This window comes from Dermacentor albipictus, chromosome 1 (genome assembly GCF_038994185.2).
Source record: "Dermacentor albipictus isolate Rhodes 1998 colony chromosome 1, USDA_Dalb.pri_finalv2, whole genome shotgun sequence".
Classification (NCBI taxonomy): Eukaryota; Metazoa; Arthropoda; class Arachnida; order Ixodida; family Ixodidae; genus Dermacentor; species Dermacentor albipictus.
In genome coordinates, this window is record NC_091821.1 from 446753360 (window position 1) to 446775808 (window position 22449).

At 47.2% G+C, this 22449-nt stretch overlaps 1 protein-coding gene across 1 annotated transcript; it reads right to left on the reverse strand.

The window, feature by feature from the left end:
- Positions 1-4722: 4722 nt before the first annotated feature.
- Positions 4723-7445, reverse strand: LOC135915370 (uncharacterized). The gene is made up of 4 exons (XM_065448406.2): positions 7300-7445; positions 7105-7155; positions 6767-6912; positions 4723-5303 (listed from the first exon to the last, which is right to left on the reverse strand). The coding sequence occupies exons 2-4, from the start codon at positions 7148-7150 to the stop codon at positions 4959-4961; spliced, it is 537 nt and encodes a 178-aa protein (XP_065304478.1). The 5' UTR covers positions 7151-7155; positions 7300-7445; the 3' UTR covers positions 4723-4958.
- Positions 7446-22449: the final 15004 nt, after the last annotated feature.

The window sequence follows — 22449 nt, forward strand, 5'->3', positions numbered from 1 at the left end:
CACGCGGTGAGCGTCGAGCAACGCAGCGTTCGGCGCGGCAACGAAACGTGCGCCTGAGCGAACGGAACGAACCAAAGAACTCGGTGTCTCGGAGGGGAAACGATCTACGCCAGCCAAACGTCGCGATCGGCACGGGCAGAGAGATAGATAGTAATCTAAAGAAAGGACCGGGAGCACGGCGAAGCGTCGTCAGGGGAGAGGGAGTCCCGCGACGCGCCTGGCAGCGGTCCCAATGCGCGCGCGGCGCGCCTCCTGTCGGGGCAGCGCCGTACATTGAGAGGAGGGGGTCTTCTGTGTTTGCCGCAAGATGGCTCTGCGTGTGCTGAAAGCGCAGAAGAAATGCAGCGGAAACGCACTTCGCAACTCGTGTAATTGTGACTTCTTTACGTTACATGTTCATAATTACCGATATACACCGCAGTATAACTTTCCACGGCTCGTTTCGAAGGCAACACCGCATTCACTAGAGGCGCGTTTGCACCGCTTGGAAGCATCGAACTCGTGGCTGAGTGGTAGCGTCTCCGCCTCACACTCCGGAGACCCTGGTTCGATTCCCACCGGGCCAATCTTGGAAGTTGCTTTTTATTTATGAAGCGCCTGCCGTGATTTATCGCTCACGGTCAACGCCGCAAACGCCGACACCGACGCCGACGACACCGGCTTTTCTGCGACACGAGCTCCTTAACGCTATCACGTTAAAAAGCGCAAATATAGCTTATGAAACAAGCAAACCGTTCCTTCTCATGCCCAGGGCTCCTCAGATGGTTCGAATGATCGGTGTACAACCTGTAAAATATGGCTACTTAAGTTACGTAGCCTGGTCCACTACGCAAGTTCTCATGGTTTAACGCGATATCATTATGGAGCTCGTGTCGCAGAATAGCCGGCGTCGTTGGCGCCGCGGCGTTGGCCGTGAACGAAAGATGGCGGAAGGCAATTAATAAACAAAAACAACTTGCAAGACGGGCTGGGTGGGAGTCGAACCAGGGTCTCCGGAGTATCAGACGGGGACGTTGCCACTCAGCCATGAGTTCGATGCTTCATGGCATGCCTTCAAGGCGCGTCGTAGCCCGGCTGTTCGTGCCGATCACGATGGTCGGCTCGCGTAGATAGTTTCTCCCTCTGAGATAACGAGTTCTTTGGTTCGTTCCGCTTGCTCAGGCGCACGTTTCGTCTTTGTGTGACTCAAGAGCATGCCGAGCGAATGAGTGGGTGGTGCAAACGGGGTGCGATAACGCTATCGCGTTCCACTCTTAAAGGCCAAGCTTAAGCATCCTTTATTTTTTATGTCTTTACTATGCCCACGAGTCTGAAAACTTACCGTACTTTTGCTCCCATTTTATGTTGATTTGGGCGCACTTAATGTTCAAAAAGTATTCAAAAATTATATGCATTTATGAATAGAGACTACGCCGAAGAGATTATGGGAATATTTGATTCGTTCTTCAGAATTTTCGCATATTCCCACACCCGTAATTACGTTCCCTATGTTCAACGGCTTGTGGAGCTGCACCATTTGTGGGATCCGTACCAATTTTTGCAGACAATATGGCCGCATTATTTCCGCTGTTTCAAGAACGACCAAAAAAGCCGCACTTTTTTGGAAGAAAGCGTTTCTTCATCGTTCGTTTCATCACAGAAAAAGTGAAAAAAAAACACTTTTATAAACACGTATGGTTATGATTCAATGCTGTGCAGCCTACACGACGACGAAAAGAAAACGACAGCAATGTCTTCAAGCGCCTTCATTGTATGCTTCCGGTTCTGCTTTGAAAAGCAGCGCCGCTTTTTAACGTAGCGGACCACAGGACGCACTCTGTGTTTTGGTCTTGAACTGCTCTTCTCTAGGAGTCCACGAAGCATGGGAAACCGTCAAGCTGTTGGCGAAGGCTTTGCATTTATCAGACGCTTGCAGCTATAGCATCTAGTTTGTCTCGGGCACCTGCATCTTCCATTTGCGAATGAAAGGGGGCGCGTAGTCACAAAAACGTTCTTACACTAAAGAAGTTCTTGCTAGCCAATAGTGATGTAGGATAAATTATTAGACAAAGCGGTCAGCACTTACGCAATCAGCAATGACAATCAGCACTTACGAACGAAAAGCTTTCCGAATTCGGCCCCGCTTTTTAATTGCAAATGTCCATAACAAGCTTTCCAACACGCTGACAAGTGCACGTGTTCTAAAACGCGCCTATGTATGAACATATTTGAATAACGAAGCAGCCGTGATTGATTCTAATACGTATGTGTCTTGCTAGACTGAATCAGACAGAGTGACCTTTTTCTGATTCCTCACGTTAGCAATCTTTCGTAGAAAAGAACAAGGGGTTCACTCCATTGCCTTCGCATTAACTGCGTAATTATCGTATGCATTGAATGATAAAAAGTTCAGCATCATGACACACTCCTGCAACTCGTGAAGAGGAAAGCCTGCTTCACACTTGGTAATACATTAAGTCATACGATCAGAGGGGCCAGACTCCTTGCAAGACATTACAAGCTGCAGGGGGAATTACACATGTGTCGCTTCAGGTTGTCCCCTTGAACGACACAAACCAGCACTGAATGCCCTGCATAAAGGAGCTTCATGCTTGTGGCCAGAAGCTGTTACAAGTGTTTAACACAAGCTGAACACAACTACGTTGTGTCCTCTCAGCAGGAGAAAGCAGCACTCACGGTCGAAGGCTTTGCTCCTGCCGTTTCGCACACCGCACCTTGTTTCACGCTTGGCGAGCATCCGAGGCCTACCGCGGATACCGCTAGGGCTCGGATGAGCGTCCTCCATCGCCGTCTCTGTCCCTTCATAGTGAACTGCCGCCACGGCCGCCACTGCCGCACTTGACGTCAAAAACGCAGAACTTGCTTGTCTGTCTGCGCGCACCGCTCGTTGCCCTCTCCACCCGCCCCTCGCTCGAAGAAGGTCACGGGTCTTTTTTTGTACCACTTGATTGGACGCCGCTTCTTTTCCAAGGCCATCACGAAATGAGCTACTAGAGGCTTTCGCCTTAAAATTTTATTGAAGAAACAATAAACATAAATTATTTCTGCTTCAGTTTCAGTATTTCTCAAATTGCCTTACCTTGGTTCCTTCACATTTAGAGGAATCTGCACAGATTGGCTGCATGTACTAAGTGCTCCCAGATATCGCCTTCGTTATAGACAAATGGCGAACCATGCTGTCTGTGAATTAAACAGAAGCATACCTCCATCCAAAATTGGTAACACGAAGCCTCATCAAGATAGCCGAGCGAATTCACTCGTCTCCGCACCTAGATAGGGGTGGAAAAGAACACATTAAACCGTGACCTAAGGATGAACGATTACATAGAGGCATTTATTCCCCACTTCCACCACCGATGGTACGAGAATGAAAGGAAGAGGGCGACTATCGCACCATCGAGGCAACGGCGCCGTCTCTCGATACTAAATGCTCGAGGCATGAGCGAGAGATTAGCCGGTGTACTGCATGGGGCAGGGGTTGATGTCGCTCACAAGCCTCTCTCTATGGTCGGCAGCCTCCTTCCTCATCCAGAAAGTTGCGTTTCTATCAGTGTGTATCCATTTCGCTACACCGAGTGTCCTGCTTCGTATATTGGAGAGACTAAAAAAAATTTTCGACGATTACGAGTACTTCTTAATGCGAAATTTGAGCTCAGCTCTAGCCGCATTTTCATTTCGTGATATATTCGCAAATCTCTCGACAATCTTTCTCGTGCTGAACGTTGTAAACCAAGCGAAGTTTGGCTTGACTGCTTTGCTGAACTGGATACTTCAAAATGCAGCGCGTCGGTAACACGTGGGCACGAGCAACGGCGTGCGCCGCCAACAGACCTCCCAGACTACGTGTCCTACTGGGACACCATCTCCTAGCCATCGTCGCCGTACTACGTTTTAGTTAACACGTTCTTGCCCTTCCCTACTCATCGGCTTTCCTCCTCGCGTCTGACATCCGCAACTACGGTCCGCGTTAGCTCTTTCCTACTTCGATGTGCTCGTTCGGTCGATTACGCCGACGCCAACATCAACGCTCGCTACAGGAACGAGCGTATAAGAACTGTGCTCCAAAACTTCTCGGATATAATTCGTCAGCACAAGTATAACCTTCACCACCTAAACAGAGGACACATTGCTCTAGCAGAACGCTGCCGGCTTTTTGATCACCGGATCTGCTCTGACGGTGCTGCCGTATTGGAGAAAGGAAACAACCACCGGCACCGGCTGCTTTTTGAATGATGGAACATTCAGAAGGTGCCAGGTAAGATCAATCCGGCTAAGCCAGGAACACATCCCGCCGTTTACGCTTTAGTTGTACGAAAAGTATCTGCGCACCTGACAAAGCGCCAGAAAGCCTTTAAGCACTGCTGCGCCTCACGCCGTTTCACCCCTGGTAATGGAGCCGATCAGGCTCCCAAACTTCGGGCTTTTAAAATAAGTTTTGGTTCCTAGAATCAGTTGTGCCCAAACAGGCAGACTTTTCCGAAATATTTACCTGTGATTCATTACCGCCCGCGAAATCTTGACAATTCCTGTCTTTTACAAATTTGAAAGTCCAAGTGTGATAGTTGTCGCTTTTTCACACCATTCAAGCCCTAAAAACTTTTCAAGCACTACGAACATCAACTGTTAGTAAAAAAAATTAGGCAATACAGTGAACACGTTTTTTTAAGAAACAACTATATTCTAGAACAAACTAAAAAGAAAATAATAATGGGAGCAGTTTTTGGTATGCCATATGTTTGGCTCTTATGCACTTGATCAGAACGTCTAGCCACGCAGGACCTAGAAGACTGAATCTTATGTTTTTCGCTATGCAGCGGAACATATCTTTGTGCTACTATCACATACGTGACCAAAACATGCAATCACGAAGGATCTATCAAGCTCAATGTGATTTCTTTTTCCGCGCACCAGAGGTACATCCTTGGTATTTTAGAAAAATTTATCCACTATGATGAACTTTATTCTTTCCAGTTTTGCATTGAGCTCAGTTTGAAGACGTTGGCGCAGTGCTCAAAGTTGTTCTTCTCAAAGTCTGTCAGTCCATCTTCGATTACAATGTTTCCGCACAGTTGGATGCCTCGGTCGATAAACTGCTGGCCGATGTCAGTGATGTCATCTCCGAGAACCTTCATGAAAGCACCGAAACGGTTCATGTCCTCGAAGGCAGTCCTGTTTTGATTTCTTAGAAGGATGGCTTCTATGGCGTCGCGCGCCTGCTGCATCTTTCCAGGTTCGAAGGGATCGAGGTCTTTTACAGCATCGAGGGCCTCGGTAATGATGTCCTTATACTTGCCACAGAGCTCCTGTAATCACGGTTAATGAAGTTGAGGTGCAGCCCGCGAAATAAAGACAGCAATTATAAATTATAACTTAAGTCACACTTACCGTTTTTTCCCCCAAAGGTTATCAATGTCAGTGCAGAAAAGTAAACCTAAATGCGCAGCGGTTGCACTGCATTGTGACAATGCCGTATTTTCAACTGCCAACCAGTGCGTTTCAGATCATCTTTAGCAATACAAGTACGTATCAGGATTGGCCGGAAACAAGCCTCAGTAAATAAGGAACACCCTATGTGTTCAATTTTATGTCATGTTGAGTGCTTTAGCGAAAGGCACTTGTCGCGTTAATGATTATGCAGTTGGCATGAGTGGCTCAGTGAAAGTCAGCCTTTCTTGAGCATCAGGCTTGCGAATGAATAGAACATTTTTAGCGTCATGCGAGCATCTGTTTTTTTGTGCGAGGGTTAGATGTTTCTTGCCAATCAAATTCTATTATCGATGCTAAGTCATTCTAAAGTAATGATCATACTTAAAGTAGCTTGTAAAGTTTGCCTCGTTTTCAATACTCATAGGGCTGTACGTTGTTCGTTCGGATTGTAGATGAAACGATTATGTGAATGCAACCATAACAATGCTTAACATTAGCATTTCTGCAACTTCTTCGCATACTAAGCTAAATCAATTAGTTTGATTCCAGCTAAGACAATGTAAGTACCATCGGATGCGCCTGCAAAGTGACCGCAATTCGGTCCTACGTTCACAAAGGTCCTCCTTTGCAAAAGTGCCTTTTAACTGACGAGCGCTAGCATTTCCTGCCACTTAGATGACAACGGCTGCCAGTGCCAATAAAAAGCAGCTCTTTAGAAGGAAAATGTTCCTTTGTGCAAGTCCTAAGGGCCAGAGACTCCTAACGGCTAGAAAAAGCAGCCAGATAAAATATTCGAATATTTTACAAGCGAGTTTTATTTCACTGTGCATGAATTTTTCTTATAGCTGACTAAAAATGTAGGAAGAAAAAGTTACTCTATGCTGTACATCCTATATTTTGCACTTGCGAAGAACTGTGTACAAATTGTAGAACTCCTTTTTTTGACATAGAATTGCCCTACTAGCTGCTATGCCTAGGTTTTTGTAGCGAGTAACAAAAGAGGCCTTCTTATTTTTTGTTGCAGTTAACAAGCTTCCTAGCTGCAGTAATGGGTGAGTGAATAATGAAAACTTAAGCTAGGGTAATACATAGGCAACGCTTGTTAGGTGATTTTGTTGTGTACGATTGTCTAGTCAAATGTTTACGAACATATAAACAGCCATCAACTCCCTAAACAGCCAAACAGTGGTGTACTAATACCAGTTACAGAGGAGATGTTCGCAAGAACCTATGCCACATAGTCACAGCCGAAGCCCCATGTCAAAACCAGAAATCGGCCACAACTCAACAATGCTTGCCTTACGGGCGTCCACGCTCCTAATTCAAACCAAGGACTCACCTCATCGTCAACGTTTGACTGGTTTCGAAGGACGACCATCATCCTTCTACTGAACTCCTTCATAACTTGACCAATTTTCTGCGCTTCTTCACCCATGTCGTAACTCGTCTCAGTGAAGTTGGTAACAGTGGCGTGCCCGGGAACACCTGCGTCAGTGCAGAGAAAACGATTTATCCATTGAACAATTACTGATAATTACGACAATATTTGAACGCATGCCCACTTTTCATTAGCGTAGCATTTGCTTTTTAAAGATTGCGTTGTATGTTATCATCGTTGAAAGCAAAGCGTTTATAACGCAGTCTTTTATGTTAGTATAGCTCAAAATTCTGACTCACCAATGGCCAGAAGAACAATTGCACACCATGTAGATCGAAGATGCATTTCGCCTAGACGAGAAGAGAAAAAATTTATATGCAGAAATTGCGAGAACAGGAACGTGGCTTCATCCACTGCAATAAAATACGCCAAACATATGCAGTTTCCCCTAGAACCACAGCAAAACCTACGCATAAAACAATTGTCATGTTTACCTGGAATAAAAGGCTGTCGCGTTCCTTTAAATGTTTCCTAATGAACGAGCTCTTGCTCACAGTGAACGTTACTAAATATCAGTTGTAGTGTTGTCTGCCTAAATATTTTTTTGCACTTGACACTTCTTTGATGTCTCGAGAAAACAAGCTGAAACTGGCACCAAAGAGAATTTCCAGTGCTTCATATATAGCTCCCAGACATTAACTTGAGAGAAAAAGAACATCTGTGCCTTATGTAACAAAATATGCATGTACTCTATTATCATCCGATAATGCGCGTTTCGAAACACACCCACGCAAAGCCTAGTTTCTTGTCATTGCAATGGGTCATTGACTAGCTGCTCTGTCCCAGCTGCGACCATTTTCTTATCTTTCCGCGAGAACACTCGGACACATCATCACCTTGAAAGTGACGTCATCATAGAGTAACGTTTGTTGGAGCCTCCTTACTCATGACAGCCTCCTTCTCTTGGCGAAAAAAAAAATAAAAAAGTGGTGATTTCATATTCTCTACGCATTGATTTCGGCTATTTCAAAACGCAGATCAGGTCAGTTTTGACAAAACACTCTCGGGCATGCAGCAGCGCATAAAGCCCCTGAGCATTAACGTGGCGGCGCTACAATAAAACAGCAGCCTCCTTATTATTGTCATTTTGGCAATATTGCATAATTGCATAACGCATAAGAAATGCTAAACACAAAAATAGTCACAACTCATTTACAAGAGAACTTCTTAACAAAATGTATAGGTCCCTCAAAGCTCTTAAAGTCGCGGGGAAGTTGCCTTCATGTTCTTTTTTATCTCACCTAGCACGTAGCTCTCCAGTTTCTATCGCCTTCTGTTCAAGGCATCGTGCCGTAGTGGAGGTTTACAAACTAAAGGCTGATGACACGGAGTTTTTAGGTACTCCGTTAGACAAAAGCATATCTTCGCTATTATGTGGAAACTGAGAATGACAAGATGGGTAATAAACACATGGTGATAGAGGCATGTAGAAGTTTTTATTCGATAAAATAGACGTGCACAAGTTCACACGGCATATGCAAACGCGTGCTATCTGCCACGCACTTGTGCAGACTTTATCTCTAGTCTATTGACGTCAGCTAGTATGAAATTGGACCCGTGTACCTCAATGCAAAATAGTATCGTTTCGCATGCACATGTGCTTGGAAACGTACTAGCGCTCGAAAGCTATACGTTCAAAGGATTCTTTATTTGCCTAATATTACCGGAGCGATATCTAAAAAGAAATATTTCAAGAAACGTGGCGGCACGGCATTGGATGCTTCCTGAGAGGAGTTGATATCGCATGATATCTACGACTGATACCGCACGATATCGCATGATATTCTAATGATATCTGCTTCACATTGGGACTGAATTACCGAAGTTTTCCTTTTTAATGAATCAATGTAACCCCCAAATGCAAGAAGGGAACACAACACCTTGCATACATTAGAGTGCATTTCCTTCCACCGTGTTTTTAACTTGCTAAAATATTTTCTTACTTTGTTGCCTTCTTTAAGCCTGGGATAGCCTGTACAACCTACTTCATGAGTACATATGAAATTAACTGGTACCTAAAGTGCATTTTGTTACAACTGCAGGGCTTTGTGGCTGCCTATCTCGCACCAAGTTGCCATAGTGTTTCTTGTTTAGGAACGTGAAGCATTTCGCACAAGCGTTTGCTCTTTTAGTAGCCCAAAAGCGGCTACTCTCTGTTTATAGTGCATGCGGCTATGAGTAGCGACAGTTCACCATCCGAGAAAGCTTGTTGTCGTCATTTTCTGAATGGCACCGGGCTGCTACCGTTTGAGTTAACTTATCTTTGGATTTCGCGCTAATATTGTGATAGCATTCCTAGATCACGCATACTTCGGAGGCTAGCTATCTATGTATCTACAGAAGCGTATTTGTTTGTATCAATTCGTTTTCCCACCTACCAGAATCACTGAGTAGACCATGGTCGAATGGATAGTGCGTCGGACTGTGGTGCTAAGAGAACAGTGTTCGAGACCAACCATCGGACAAACTTGGGTCATTGAGTATGTGGCAAATAGTACGTGCCGTCGTTGTAGGTGTCATCTTAAATATTGGGCTAGATCCACACCGTGCCCACAAAGAGAGGGTAGCCCCTTCTAACAACATATGCTTTTATGGCACTTAGAACATTGCTCGCGCGTTGAAGCAGTGTTTTTGTCAAAGATAGGCGGTGAAGTCAAACGACCGAAGCAAATCATTTCGCACCCTCCCGACAGATGGCATATTGACTTGAAGATGTGCCAAGTCTAAACCATGAAGAGATTTATTACAGCTGGCGTTGGAACGGTAATGTTAGAGCAAGTGTTGTGCAGCGTATTTGCACGCGAACGTTTTTGAGAGGCAACCGGAACGGAGAGAGTATCGTTATGTGTGTGGCATGTTTTGAACGTGCGTGTGTACGGCTGTATGTACGTGTGAGCGCGCGCATGTATGCGCTTGCGTATGCTCCGTATTTGCATTTGCATGCGCGCGAGTGCGTGTATGCATGTGGGAGCATTCGCGGCTGGTGTGCACGCGTGAATTTGCGTATGTGTGCACGAGTATGCGCGGGTTAGTTCATGTGTGCTTGCGCTTACATGCTTGCAGTACATGCGTTGGTGCGTGTGAATGTGTCCGTTTGCGAATCTGTGCAGTTCGTATTTCAGCATGCATGCGCGCGAAAAGTGGGAGCATGTTTGCGTGCGCGTGGAACTCTGTGTGTGCGTATTGTGTGTACAGTGTACACGCGAAATACAGAGCTAGTGTGTGTGTATGTGGGTGAGGGTGAGTGAATGCGTGCGCGTGTGAGTGCTTAGAGAGAGAGTGTGTGTGTGTGTGTGTGTGTGTGTGTGTGTGTGTGTATGCGAAGGAGGGATAGTGTGTGTGAGGGAGAGAGTGTGTGTGTGCGAGTGCATCTGTGCGTGCGCATTGTGTGTGTGGGGTGTGTATGTCTATGTGTACATTTCTTTCCCTACACCTACTCTCGAACAGAACTTGTATATAGAGCATATTTAAACACATATTTAAATTTGTGATAAAAAAGCAAATAACACTGAACTTACAGAACTACCTCTTTCTGAAAGCGGAGCCAACGCGAACGAAGAAGCGGCTGGGGCGCGAAGATCGCGGTCTCAGATTACGCCATGATGACACAATCACCATCGGCACTGCCTTGCCATCCACCTTTTTCATTCTTCCCTCGCTGGCAGGGCATTGTCTTGATACCAGCGACACCCTAATTCTGCACCATCGTTGCGTCGTGCATTGCTTCTTCAACCAAGCAAACTTTAGACAGCACAGGTTTACTGCTATATCGACAATAAACATTTAGGCTGCTTGCCTTCGAACCAACAACGTGAATAAACATTGAAAGTGAACTGGCCACACTGAACGTGGTCACGGAGCAAAACCATTGATCACAATATCACGAAAGGCTGAGTGCACTCAGGTCGACCTTACAGGCGTTCTCTTTCTGCGTCAGTTATGCTTTCAGAGTTTATTTGCAAAACACGCATGAAATACGCCGCTACATTCCCATGACCGCGGGCGACAGCCACTCCAGTAGGGCCTTGCAGAGAGGTGAACGGGTGCTCACTGTATGAGGCCACAATGGTAACCGGCCAAAGGAGCAAAAAGAATATATGCAAATACAAACGTGCAGCAACATCGTTAAACTATAGAAGATTAGAATATTGATTTATGGTTACGTGATACTTTGACGGAACTGTAGCTCCATTATTATTTTTAGTTGCGCTTTATTAGATGGATGCCGTAATCAAAAGCGCTTCATCTTCAGCCAAACAGGAGCGCAGTCATATCTCCTCTGCTTTGTTCAGCTCTCAAGAAGCATGCTGGGAAGGGTAACGCCGATGTGGTCCCTTGTGGAACGATAGTGTCAGGCTTTGTTTCATCGCTTTAACCACGTTTTAATGCTCACCAATTTGGTGACGGGCGCTTATCAAGTGTGTTGTGTGTCTGAGTCGCTCGTGACGCGTGGTACAGTTACGAAAAGACTCCTAAAGTTCCGCGAGCCGCTGAAAAGAAGCAATGCCGCCGTGGAGCAGCGACATGTTTGTCGCGCTGCGTGGCCGCTGCAAGGAGCCGCATTGCCGATGGGCAGTGGTAAAAGTTATTCGATTACGTGAGAGTGGTCAGTATCGCTTATGCTGTGACTGCTCTAATGCCGAAGACAGCAATAAATGTGACCTAGGTAAGCAATGCTTCTTGTTCAATTATTGATTTGCTGTTTCGTGTGTGTCGTATATTTCACCATCAGTTCATGCTCCAGCTTACACTAATCAGGTTTATTGAAGCCAACTACTTGTTTGCTTCATAAACACAGTTTTTTTTTTGTCTGTATCAGTCACCGTGTTGGTTATTCTTAAAGCTCGAGTATATGTTGCACTTTTGTGCGTACGCACAGCATTAGACCTCATGCACGGAACTGGTGTTTTGTGCTGATATGGTCATACGTTTATAAATGAATTCTAAACTATCCTTAATAAAGAATAATGATTGCAATACTTCAGTTCGTAATCACTTAATTAGTGTTTTTACTGTTAAACTGCCATTCTTGCGATGCTGTTTTTTGTACTGGAGTGGAGTACGAGCTGACTTGGGAATTAATTTGCAAATTTAGTTTTAATTGATTAGTAATCTCTAAATAATTATTCTTTGAATTTTTATTGTTACCGAAATTTCCTTGATAGAGCATATTTTATCCGTTCGTGATTTATTTATGCCTCTTTCGTTACATGTTGATAGCTGTTTGCAGTGCAACCTAAAGAAGTAACTATAAGATTGAAAGATTAATATTCTGTCCTTAACGGCGCCACTGCCCAGCAAGGGCACCGGAGAATTAGCAACTAACATAATGGCCGCAAACGGACATGATTGGGCTCTCAATAGGGCTGAGATCTGTTGTGTCGGCTGGCGCTCGTCTTGATAAGAGCACTCTGCGAAGTGCGCATGCGCCACTAAGTGATAAAAGCAGAGTGCCCCTTGCTAGCGCCCCTCTCTTTCTTGCCGAGCCTCAACCCACAAGCATGGGCTAATAAACGTTTCACCTCGGAACTTGTCTGATCCTTTTCGACACGCCTGGCGCAAACGTAACACGTGGCGACGAGGATGGGATTTTGAAGAGCTGCGCAGCGTCAAGGAAGGCAAGTGTTCTCGGCATTCAGCCTCTGTTCAGTATCGACGATTGAAGAGTACTGCTTTTTCTTTTCTTCGCTGACTGATACCATGAACGAAGAAGCCAGTGCAGGTTCGACGCAGTTTGCTGCTCAACTGGGCCACATGGAACCATTCGACGTTTCCACGAATGACTGGGCGTCGTACGAAGAACGGCTGACGTCGTTTCTTATCGTCAACCGCATTCCCGAAGGTGACAGAGTACATGCATTCCTGAGCATCATAGGCCCCAGTACCTACAGTCTTCTGAAATCGCTGGTTGCCCCGGAGCTGCCTTCAGCCAAGAGCTTCGAGGTACTAAAGAAGACGCTGGAGGACCATCTGTCGCCGAAACCGTCGGTCATTGGCGAGCGAGCAAAGTTCCACAGGAGGCAGCAAGTCGAAGGCGAGTCCATTTCTGATTACATTGCCGAGCTACGGAAGCTAGCACGCACCTGTGACTTTGGAAGCGCGTTAGATGAATCCCTCCGGGATCGCTTCGTCTGCGGCTTGTTAAGAGAGGATATACAGCGAGTGCTGTTCACGGAGGATAGCAAGCTTACGTTTCAGAGAGCGGTAGAGCGCGCTGTGGCTATGGAGGCGGCAACGAAAAGCACTGCGGAAGCCCGTGCAGGGGTGTCTACAGCCAACCTCATGCATAAGGTACAGGCGACTTCGAGTGTCCAGTCGCAGGCATGTTTTCGCTGCGGGTCGCCGAAACATCTCGGCAAAGCGTGTCCCCACGTAAATGACAAATGCTATAAGTGCAACAAAAGGGGACACCTACAACGAGTTTGCCGTAGCACCTCCAGCACGTCGCGAGGGAAACGCCCCTTCAAAGACACCGTAAAAACGTTATCGGTAGTATCCCGCTCGGAAGTGGTATCCGTAAAGGGCGTATCTGCTCCCAGTATTGAGCCCATCATGGTACCGATGAAAGTAAATGATGTGACAGTCCATATGGAGCTAGATACAGGTGCCGCCGTCACAGTCATGCCTTTCAAACAATACCGCCAATTTCTTTCATCAGCCAGGCTCAACCCGACAGAAGTGAAGCTCCGCACCTATACAGGAGCCCTGGTGATCCCAAAAGGCGTCCTGCAAGTGAAGGTGCAGCACGGTGGCAACACGGCGAGCCTTCCTTTATACGTCGTCGACCAGGAGGGGCCGCCGTTGCTGGGTCGGGAATGGCTTCAGGCAATTAGGCTGGAGTGGAGCAAAATCTGGAACGTCCACCAGCTGTCAAGGTCAGAGCTGCCTTTTTCTTGTCGTTTAGAGGAAAGGCTACACGCCTTGATCGCAAAGTACGACTCTCTATTTAAAGATGAGTTAGGCATGATTACAGAAGAAAGGGCCGAGCTGTATTTGAAGCCTAATCAGGCACCGAAGTTTCTCAAAGCAAGAAACGTGCCGTTCGCACTGCAAAAGGCGGTTGAGCTTGAACTTTCGAAGATGGAAAAAATGGGCATCATAACGGCCGTTGCCACGTCAGATTACGCAACGCCAGTGGTACCCGTTATCAAGAAAGACGGTGGCATACGTCTCTGTGGCGATTATAAGGTGACAGTGAATCCGTGCCTTGACGTCACACGTTACCCGTTGCCGAAGGTCGATGACTTATTCGCGGCTCTGTCTGGTGGCACTCATTTTTCAAAGATCGACCTAAACCGCGCTTATCAGCAAGTGGTCATGTCTGATGCCTCAAAGCAATACCTAACCTTGAACACGCACAAAGGATTGTTTGTCGTCAACCGATTACCTTTTGGAATCGCTTCCGCGCCGGGGATTTTCCAAAAGATAATGGACACGATGTTGAAGGACCTCAAGGGTGTTTGCTGCTACCTAGATGATATTTTGGTAACTGAGAAAACCCTAGAAGACCACTTAGCTAATCTCGAAGCGCTGCTGGGGCGTCTTCAAAGCCGAGGTGTCAGGGTAAAGAAAGAGAAGTGCTCGTTTTTCCAAAGCGAACTTCACTACCTTGGGCACAAAATCAGCGCTGAAGGCATTTCCCCATTGTCAGATAAAGTTGACGCACTTCTCCAGGCTCCAGAACCGAAATCAAGGAAGCAGCTTCAGTCTTTGTTGGGCGTTGTGAACTATTACAGTAAGTTCGTGCCCCAGTTAGCAACGATAGCTCAACCATTTTTCAGACTTCTGCAAAAAAAGGTAGCGTGGCACTGGGACGAGCATGCTAGAAAAGCGTTCAACCAAGTGAAAGCGCTATTGGCACAACCACCTACGCTCGCACACTATGACCCTGAAAGACAACTTAGGCTGTCATGCGACGCTTCTCAGTATGGTGTAGGAGCGGTCCTATTTCATGTCTACGATGACGGAAGGGCGCGGCCCATTGCTTACGCTTCACGCACGCTATCTGAAGCGGAAAAGAAATACAGTCAACTGGAGAAAGAAGCGTTAGCCATCATTTTCGGTGTAAAGAAGTTCCACTTCTATCTTTATGGGCGCTCATTCACATTGGTCACAGACCATAAGCCGCTTCAAATAATATTGGGCCCGACAACCGGTATTCCCACCATCGCGGCTGCTCGTTTGCAACGCTGGGCCGTTACGTTGGCAGCCTATTCCTACAATCTTATCTTCAAAAAATCGAGCGAGAACGCTGAAGCAGATTTCTGCTCGCGTCTGCCGCTGCCAGTTCTTGAAGCGGAAACCACAGAAACAGAGGAAACATTTTATTCGTTGCGCTTGGACTCGTTGCCTGTTTCTAGTCGAGATATCGCGGCTGCCACATGTAAAGACCGAATTCTTTGTCAAGTGAAGGAATTCACAAATGTAGGATGGATGTAGGCGTCGATCAAGGATGAACAGTTGAAGCCTTTTTTTCGCAGATGCAACGAACTGACGGTGCATCAGGGATGCGTCATGCTGGGCGCAAGAGTAGTCGTGCCTGCAAAGCTACAAGGGTTCGTTCTGGACGAACTCCATGACGGCCATCCCGGCATCGTACGCAGCAAAGAACTAGCACGCAGCTACGTGTGGTGGCCAACTCTTGACGCGGACCTGGAATTTCGCATCAGAAGCTGCGCTAGTTGTCAAGAGCAACGTAACGCTCCAATCAACGCACCTCTTCACCCGTGGTCATGGCCGACTTCACCATGGCAGCGTGTTCACGTAGACTTTGCGGGACCTTTTCAGAATACCATGCTTTTAGTGGTGGTCGACGCACATTCTAAATGGCCAGAGGTTTTCGAAATGAGATCGACAACTACAGAAAGCACGATTCGTTGTTTGACAGCTCTTCGCACGTTTTGGTTACCCTGAAACAATTGTTTCCGATAATGGACCTCAGTTTGCTTCGCAGGAGTTCAAGCACTTCGTGCAGGCAATGGGAGCGCGCCACGTCCTCACGGCTCCCTACCACCCCAGCTCCAATGGGTTGGCAGAGCGTTTCATCCAGACCTTAAAGAATGCGCTGCGCAAAGACGGCACAGGAGGAACATTGCAGGTAAAGCTGCATAAATTTTTGCTGTCGTATCGCAACACGCCACATGCGACGACTCGTGGATCACCGGCGGCATTGCTCCTAGGACTACGCTTACGCAGTCGGCTAGATGCCGTAAAGCCTTCCGTGGGGGAAAGAGTAGCACACAGACAGTGCACTCAGGCATTAAGTCGTCCGTGTCGCGAACGTCACTTCTTGATAGGCGACAGCGTGTTAGCACGTAATTATTCTGGAAAACCAAAGTGGACTCCCGCTGTGATTGTTGCTCAAACAGGACCTGTCTCTTTCCAAGTACGTGCAACCACCCCGAGGGGCACATTCACCTGGCGTCGGCACCAGGATCAGCTGTTACAGAGGCCTGCAGAGGACGTTACCCCTAGGCATGGAACAGCTGGCGAAGTTACGACCAGCGAGTTCCTGTTTTATCCTGAGACTGCAGGCGCACCAGTTCCTTCCAGTCCTCAACCGCCCATCGTAACTCCGGTTGCGCAACAGGCATCACCAGCACCCGCCGAGGCAAGACGCTACCCCATGCGAGATCGTCGCCCACCGGATAGATTCCAAGCTGGACTCTGAGTGACTGTGTGCTCCATTAAAAGGGGAGGTGGTGTTGTGTCGGCTGGCGCTCGTCTTGATAAGAGCACTCTGCGAAGTGCGCATGTGCCACTAAGTGATAAAAGCAGAGTGCCCCTTGCTAGCGCCCCTCTCTTTCTTGCCGAGCCTCAACCCACAAGCATGGGCTAATAAACGTTTCACCTCGGAACTTGTCTGATCCTTTTCGACACGCCTGGCGCAAACGTAACAAGATCGTCTTCCATATAATAGTCTAAAATCTATATCTTTTTGTATTTAGACATACGGTGCACGAACCTGCAACATTTACGTCTGTATGCATCATTGCTGTTGCTTCTGCAGACATAAATATGCGCTATATATATATATATATACATATATATATATATATATATATATATATATATATATATATATATATATGCGTGTATCTGTTTTTCCCCCGCAGTTATGCTTGTGTATTGCCGTCACAGAGAGAGGTCGTAAGGAAAAGCCCAACAGGTTAACCAGGCTGAGGCCGGCAGACTACACTGCACTGGGTAAGGGGGATAGTGCAATGACAATGGAGAAAGAAGAAAAAAAGTCCAGTTTCCACTATTACGCGCATAAGGGTTCATCACTGAGTCAGCGACAGGCGATCATACAGAATGTTCCATTTCAATAAACACAACAGCGCCTTTGTGGCCTTGCACACAGCAGAAGCACGAGGCCATGGGGCCAACATCTCTGTGAAAAGACCGTTGTCTATGTGCCCCAACCCTGTCTGAAGGGCACTCCTCTCATTTTCGTATGTGGGACAATCACACAGGAGGTGTTTGATCGTCTCTTTGACACCCCATGTGCTGCAATTGGGACTGTCCGCCGTTCCAATTAGAAATGCGTAGGCGTTTGTGAAAGAAACTCCTGAATGTATAACTTTTTCCCTTCGGTTATAACCGGGTAAATATTGCAATTTCATATGCGGGTATATAGGGGCCGTTTGGTGAAATCCGGTGTGTTCCATTTCCTTTAAGTAATATGTGCAAGACCGCTGAGGCGCTGAGACCGTGTGCTGAATGTTTTTTCGACAACGGTAGTGGGATGTATTCGCATTCATCAAATGGCTAACAGGCAGCTTTGTCGGCACTTTAATTGCCAGTAAGGTTGTAGTGACAGGGTAGCGACTCAAATACGATGTCGTAGCTTCTCTCCAGCCCTTGATGGTTGCATAATCAAATCTTTGCGACCGATTGTTCATCTAGGCTGTGACGCAGAGCTGATAGGAGCGTTTGCAGGGCTGCCTTTGAGTCACAGAATTAAGCCCAGTGATTGGATGACGGTGGCTCCACATATAACACTGCAGTATGGAGGGCGGACAGTTCGGATTCTGTCAATGTTGTAACGGGGCTGATCTTGGAACTTCGGTATGATTCATACTCCAATCGAGTTCACATTTCTACAGATACCACTTCGACTCCAACCAGCTCTACTGGTGCGGTAGTCATTTCGTCGATGTCAGTGTGCATTGCCGTGGAGTACCACAGAATACATCCAGAATGCCTGCTTCAGTGAAGCAGCGCATAAAACTTGTATTTATCAGTTTTGGAGTATGCTTGCCCTGATGTGATCCATTTTGTGGTGCGCATACTAATACATTAGACGAATGCAATCCATCGCGGCAAGGTATGTCCTAGGGAAATAAGGCCGCTTTGTAAGTGTAACAACAATGAAAAAAGAACTTGGTGTGATCACCTTTGTTTGAACGACAAAGCAGGTTACGCCTTAATTTCTTTTATTCAATCTTCCATTATCATACTGTAGTCTGCTCATCAGAAGGCCCCGCATTATGTCTTCTCGCGTAAAGTACATCCACTTATACTTAGGCCGTACCTTTCCAGGTCTGATAAGTTTGAATGTTCTTTTTTTTAAGATCCTTTGTTGCTAGGAATTCACTATCTGCGAATGGGGTGTACCGCAACGATGTTGATGTTTGCTGCGCTCAATAATTCCTCAATGACGCTGTGTTTTATGTATGAATAAAGAACAAAGCTCAAGTAATCCGTGAGATGCGCAATTATTTAGCTTGGCTAGCGTTTATTTCCCTGAGCCATTCATTACGCCAATTAGTTACAGTGTCTAGGTCAGAGAGGAATATAACAATATTGACACGTTTGCTTGTTTATCTTCATCGAGGTACCCCTCTTCACCACCTAACAAATGTTAAACCCTCCCGCTCTGCTCAAGACGCGCCTGCATGATTTGGATTTACTCGAATGTTATTGTTGATTCACCGGTTGCGTATGCTCCCGCGGACCTTGTATTATGTGATGACATGTGCAACACGAACTGTGTAGTAGTTTTTAGAAAGCTCGCAGGCACCAACGATTACGCTGGAGCTTTTGATGATTGATCTTGAAAAGCCGATGCGCGTGATTGGCAGATAACATTTTCATGATAGCCGACCATGTTCGCCGCCATGGCTGTGTTTTCAGTATAACTGGCTTTTCTGGGCACAAGTTAGCCAAATAAACAATTAGTTTCGTCATTCACAATGTTGCTGCTGTATATTCACCATCACTACTAAATGACAATATTTTTGCCATATTTGTATTTCTCTGTATGTTACTGGGAGGAAGAAGAAGAAGAAACGAGAGCGTGCGTCAGTATCTGCTTCTCCTGCTTCTCTACATGATTAAGGTCGAGAACTTGCTTCAATCGTGAAGATGTCGGCACCATTCGACGGCTAAAGTTGCAAGGATTCCGCCGATACCAAGTTTTCAACGGTGGGTGGACATTTTCCCAATCACTCGAGGACCTTTCTGTGCGACCTCTGCCCGGCAGAGGCTTGGTGGGCGAGCTCAGCGCGGTTCCGCACGCTCAAGCCACGATGTCTACAGCTATGCAAATCACCGTTGACGGTGAGGATATCTCTCCCGACGAAGTCAATGAAAGCGCTGGGTGGACCACGGCATTACACAAACGAAAACCCATCATCCAGGACCCGCTCGGGCAGGGCGGCCGAGTCACCGACATGCGACGTGGCGGGAATAAAAGCCAGGCTACGGCGAGTGTCAAGACACGGCTAACGACTGCTTCGAGATTGCCTCGCCTACCGAAAGAGCATGTTCGAATCATAATCCGTCCCCGTGGAGGACTGGACATCAAGAAGATGGGCCACTTCAGAGTTGCCCAAGCCCTCACTACCGCTGCTAGACTTACGGAGGCGGATACGGCGGAGGATATTATCTGTCCAAACGTGGTGCAAAACATATTGGTGGCAAGCACGCCATCAAAACGCAACGCCATGGCCTACGCCGATGTGAAAGCTTTACTCATTGGACAAGCAAGCTACGAAGTTAGTACATATATCGCAGCCCCCGAAAACTCATGCAAGGGAGTTATTCGTGACATTGATCCCACCATCGATCGAGAGGAGCTCAAACGCCTTATCATTCAACCCAAGAACCCAAGCGCCCTCGAGGTGAGACGAATCAAGAACACAAGCACTGTAGTCATCCTGTTTGATGGACTCAAAGTCCCGGACTACGTAAAATGCGGTCCCAGTTTAATCAAATGCTCACTCTATCGCAGACAAACTGACGTTTGCTATGCATGTGGAAAGCTTGGCCATAGAGCTGACGTTTGCCCAGCCCCTGAAAATGCTATCTGCCGCGGCTGTGGTGCGAGCAACCCGGACGATAAGCACGAATGTACACCGAAGTGCACCCTTTGCGGAGGCCCTCATCTCACGGCTGACAGATCCTGCAAGCAAAGGTTCCAAATTCCGTTTGTAGTTAGGCAACGGAGAAGAGAACGGCGCAACCGCGACCAATCCAAACAACCAACTGGGTCGCCAATGCCTCTCAAGCCGGCCCTCAGCAGCTCGCACAGATCCAGGAGCCGATCCCGAGACCCTGGCGGCGAGGATAGCGGATACCAGGACCGTGTCCCTTCTAGGGGTCGCTCGTCGGAACGCTCGTCTTCCAGAGGCCGCAAGGTTCCCGGGACCCGCTCCCGCTCCAGAGGCCACTCTCGTTCCAGGGGGCCTGCAGTTCAGATTCAGGAGCCTGCTCATCGTGGTACCACATGGGCTGACCGGGTCAAGGAATCACCGAAAAAGGTAACGGGGGGTCAATCGCCAGAGCAGGACAGGATTGCACAATTAGAAAGAGAAAACGCTTCGTTAAAATACGCTATGGAGCAGCTCAAAGCAGAAATTGCAGAGCTAAAGAAAGCCAGCAAGCGAGAGTCAGTTCAACCCAGTCAGGCCCCTGCAGTAGAAACGCCCATGGAGATCCCCGTAGCGGAACCGACTGCCAGCAAGCAAGCCAGCAAGCGAGAGTCAGTTCCACCCAGTCAGGCCTCTGCTGTAGAAACGCCCATGGAGATCCCCGTAGCGGAACCGACTGCCAATGGTTTACCCAAAAAGAGGGCGCTGGCAGTTCATGCCTCAGACAAGAGCGCCAGCGTTCGAAAATTGGAAAAAACGATAGATAAAATTGATGAATCCCTCGAAAAAGTCCAAATTGCTATTGACAAACTTGCGGAGGCGGTCAAAGCACTAGGAATCAGATGCGATAATCTGGAACGCCACGTCTCTACAATGGCTTCAGTTACACCGTTGGAAAAAGTGAATGACACCGACACTGAAAGGTCGGCAGCGGCTGCGCTCCGCAGCATTTTCTAATACTAGCTATCTACTACGTCCCACCATGGCGGCACATCACAAAGTAATTAACATCTGGCAGTGGAACTGTAGGGGATTCCATCGCAAAAGGAACGTCCTCCAACAGTTCATTCGGACCCACTCGGAAAAGCCACATGTAATATTATTACAAGAAACGATCACGGATAAGGTCACCCTTCCAGGCTATAAATCGCATACCCAATATGCTGATGGGAAGAGGGGAATAAGCACATTAGTCTCGAACAAATGTGCGTTCATAGCCCACGATCTGAATCTGCAATCCAATAAGGTTGAACACTCGCTTGTTGAAATAATCCCCAGCGGACCATTCAAGACAAGTATCTTTATACTTAACATATACAGTACTCCCAAAGACCTCAGGCAAAGATTCGCGGCAATTATTAACAGGGCTACAAGCAAGGCCAAGACATTTCCACTCCTGGTGGCCGGAGACTTCAACGCTCCGCATCCAGCATGGGGGTACCAACAAGATAACCGCAAGGGCGTTGACCTATGGCAAACTACAGTCAATAATCACCTCACGCTTATAACAGATCCGGCTTTTCCGACCAGGATTGGCAACTCCTGCTCTAGGGATACCACACCCGATCTCTTTTTCATACGGAATGTGGAATCGGCATCTTGGTCCAACCTCCAAGTTGACCTTGGCAGTGATCACAACATCCTGGCCACCTGCGTCAACGTGAAAAGCGGGGACCTCAAAGAGTTCATTATTACAGATTGGGATTACTTTCGAAAGATTCGGGAAGAGCGAGCACAAACGAATGACTCAGCACTTAGCCTCGAGCAGTGGGCTGAACAGTTAAAGGAGGACATCAGCGCGGCGACAGAGAAAATCCAGACTGAACTGGAGGTGGACAGGATGGACAGCCGCCTCGCTCATCTTCTAGAAGCGAAGACGTCACTTTTGAAACGATGGAAAGGGCAGAAACTCAACCGAAGGCTCCGAAAAAAGATCGCGGAGCTCAACAGAACTATAGAAGATCACTGCCAAACCTTGAGCAGACAACAGTGGGATGAGGTCTGCAATTCTGTGGATGGCCAGATGAGAGTTGGAGCTAAATGGAACCTACTCAAGCATCTGCTGGATGATACCAATACCAAGTCAAACCAAAGACAAGTGATAGCGAAGGTTCTACACCAGGCATCACAATCAGAGACATTGCAGACCGTACTCGACAGATTAGCTCGCAAGTATCTGCCACTGGGCAACTCGAGTGACGAAGACTA

What these genes read in the sequence shown, in the direction of transcription:
- LOC135915370 (XM_065448406.2), bottom strand. Translation starts at nt 7,150, where the DNA reads ATGCATCTTCGATCTACATGGTGTGCAATTGTTCTTCTGGCCATTG. An exon ending in AATTGTTCTTCTGGCCATTG is followed by an intron (nt 6,913 to 7,104) that starts GTGAGTCAGAAT and finishes GCACTGACGCAG; the next exon opens with GTGTTCCCGGGCACGCCACT. An exon ending in AGTCAAACGTTGACGATGAG is followed by an intron (nt 5,304 to 6,766) that starts GTGAGTCCTTGG and finishes CCGTGATTACAG; the next exon opens with GAGCTCTGTGGCAAGTATAA.